The sequence below is a fragment of the Loa loa genome (assembly GCF_000183805.2).
Source record: "Loa loa unplaced genomic scaffold supercont3.269, whole genome shotgun sequence".
Classification (NCBI taxonomy): domain Eukaryota; kingdom Metazoa; phylum Nematoda; class Chromadorea; order Rhabditida; family Onchocercidae; genus Loa; species Loa loa.
This window is the reverse complement of record NW_018108449.1, coordinates 69694-72918: the sequence shown is the minus strand read 5'-3', so window position 1 is coordinate 72918 and position 3225 is coordinate 69694. Positions and strand designations below refer to the sequence as shown.

The window sequence follows — 3225 nt, the reverse complement described above, 5'->3', positions numbered from 1 at the left end:
TTTCAAATTCCTGTTGATAATATCGCAGAATTCATGTAGTTTAAGAATCCCGTGGGGAAGAATTATTGGATTGACTTATTTATGGATCAGTTGGAAAGGTGGAAGGAGGGATTAGACGGGTTTCGATAAGCTTGTCTAACCGAACTAATGCTTTTTGTTTTATTGATTCGAAATTCAATGATGGGATAAGATAGAAGAGATGGTGGATAAATCCGTTGAATTACAATGTTTCAAATATCGTTTTGATATAAAAACTAACGTTACATGAAGTCAAAAAGAATTATATGTGTCGTCCTAAGCTAGTATTAATTAGTGTTATGGTACTTAGTTTAATCTCCTTCCAGTCTACATATCCATTGTCACTGATATGTGGAGAGACCGCAGTTTTAGCTGAAGTATGACTGTTTGCTGATCGTTTCGTTTTCGATGAACGTTTACATTTTGTATTGATGTTTCACGTAAACTAGGTAAGACCTTTTCACTTCGTAACTCATTTCATTTCAGTAGCTTTCTCACCGATTATAAACGACGCTTTATCAACTATGCCAATCACACGTGTTCACGCCCGCCCTATTTATGATTCACGTGGTAATCCAACCGTCGAGGTTGATTTAACCACTGACAAAGGTACAGTACATTGCTTTTTTAGAATAATTTCAGCTTTTTTAAAAGTTTTTCTATAAATGAAGTAAATGGGGACAGAATTACTTGTCAAACGATTCACATTTCCTTTGCTGGAAATCTTTTTTTCTTCGAAACAAATTCCTCTCCTGCTATCTTTTGCTTCGATTAGCACTTTCTCCTTTTTTTAATTCAGAGAATTACTCAATTCATTAAAATTAGGAGGCTCACAGATATAAAAAGTGCGAAGTCTGGAAGGATGCAGTAAATTGCAAATTCGTAAATTGGCCTTCGCAATGAGAAGGAAGTAGCTCTATCTTCCATGGAACATTGTAAATTTCATTATAGATTTTACAGAAGTCATTCACCAGTCAATCAATCATTCTAATAATTGAAGCTGGCTAGGAAATTCTTGGTGTGAAAAAAGCACTCCGTACTGATTTTTTCACTGATCAAAATATTTACTTCAGTAAATAATGGACTGATAAACCTTACATAGATTCGTACAGTATTATGGTCTGTTCATCATTAAAATTAACAACTTAGTGAAGAGAAACGATAGGAAATGAGAAAATTTTAAAAATCAGCTAAAACACTGTAGTCTCGACCTTTTACATACCTCTTCCTTTCTCTTTTTTCCTTATTTAAATTGAGTCTCTAGAGTGGATTAACTGATATTTGCATGTTCGAATTTTTCGACATTTTTTCCAGAGTTAGACGTTGTGCAAAACATTCTGTGACGAATTCAAAATCAGATTTATCAACACTAGGAATAGAATCCGTTTGGTGGCATTGAAATGGCATAATACTGGAGCCTTATGTGCTTTGGAATATTTATTGTCCTAGTTCATGTTTTAAACATATCTTTTTCCACTGTTATGTTTTTTAAACTTGAAGATCATATTTTAGGTATTTTCCGTGCGGCTGTACCAAGTGGTGCTTCAACTGGTATACACGAAGCGCTTGAACTTCGGGACAATGATAAAGCTGTCAATCACGGCAAGGGTGTTTTACAAGCTGTCAGAAATGTCAACGAACATATTGGGCCCGCTCTGGTTGCTAAGGTGAATTGTTCCTTTGCTATTCTATGTTAATATGTACACATTATGATTTTCTTCATTATAGACGCTGAGATCTTTCTTCCTGATTACTTATTCGAACTATTCTTATTTTACATTGTAAATAGGAACATTTGCTGTTCTTACTTTATTTACCTGACCTTTTTGTTTTTGCGAAATCGGTGCCACTCATGAATATTTTACAGAATCAATAGATTTCGCTTTAAGTCAGTATTTCTCAAAATGAAAAAGTTATAAACCATTCCTTAATATCTCCGTAGCGAATAGAATGGAATCAAGTAAGTAGAAGTAAATACTTAATACAACTACCTCTTTGCATATCAGTAATGTTTATAATAGAGAGATGTTGGAAAGATTTTTATTTCAGAATTTCTGTCCAACTCAACAGCGTGAAATCGATCATTTTATGCTGGAGCTCGATGGAACCGAAAACAAAGGTATCATTTTTCTTCCAGTAGTTATAGAACTTAACTATTTTTCATTGGGATAGCTTAGAGTTGATTTGGAAGCGTTTTCAGTTTTAATGGGGATACATTATCCATGCGCTGACTGAATTATTTAGCTTGAAAAGGGAAGGTTGCTTAGCTGCTAGGGAAGGAAACCTCCGATGCAAATACGGCACTTAGTTTTTCCAGTTTTTTCTTTACTTCTTTTAGAATTTCTGTAAGCATATTTTTATTTGTGATCCTAACACTATAGTTTTCTTTACCTTTCAGCGAAATTGGGTGCCAATGCAATTTTGGGTGTTTCATTGGCGGTTTGCAAGGCTGGCGCCGTTCATAGAGGTATGCCATTGTACAAGTATATAGCGGAATTGGCTGGTACCAAACAGGTTGTTCTACCAGTTCCTGCTATGAATGTTATCAACGGTGGTTCTCATGCTGGCAACAAACTGGCGATGCAGGTAATTATTGGGTTATTTTGAATTTTTCCAAACTGTAGTAGCGTTGTTATTTAAAGCGCATTTTAATTTAAATCATCGCGAGAACAAACCATCTAATAGTGCAGTTTTTTTTTTTTTATTTTTCATTAAATGTTAAAGTGATTTTAAACTGAAAGCATTCGACTATTTTGAATGAATCAAGCGAAAAAAAAATCTCCCAATGCTAACCATTATTCGTGATCATACATTGCTATTCTCAAATCGTTGGCATTCTATATACCCATCAAGTCAAATTATTCGATTCTGTGGTACACTGTCTACTATTAAGAAGGAAAAGAAATTTCCAGGAATTTATGATCATGCCCGTTGGAGCTAATTCATTCAGCGAAGCAATGCGTATGGGTTCCGAAATTTACCATTACTTGAAGGTAAAACTTTTTGTGCCAATATCTCGATTTTGACCTCATTCGATATAAATATACTGTGTCCCATTTCTAGAAATGAATCTGAAATCTTATGTTATTTTTTTCACTAACTGCTGTTATTTGACAAATTACGGAGGCTGATTCAATCAAGATCTACATATATATATATATATATATATATATATATATATATATATATATATATATATATATATAT

General features: G+C 33.8%; 1 protein-coding gene across 1 annotated transcript; it reads left to right on the top strand.

Moving 5' to 3' along the window:
• Nucleotides 1-498: 498 nt before the first annotated feature.
• Nucleotides 499-3044, top strand: LOAG_13911 (enolase; the record flags this gene model as incomplete). The annotated part of the gene is made up of 5 exons (XM_003149415.2): nt 499-627; nt 1531-1685; nt 2068-2137; nt 2417-2604; nt 2931-3044. The coding sequence occupies exons 1-5, from the start codon at nt 543-545 to the stop codon at nt 3042-3044; spliced, it is 612 nt and encodes a 203-aa protein (XP_003149463.1). The 5' UTR covers nt 499-542.
• Between the last annotated feature and the right edge of the window lie 181 nt (nt 3045-3225).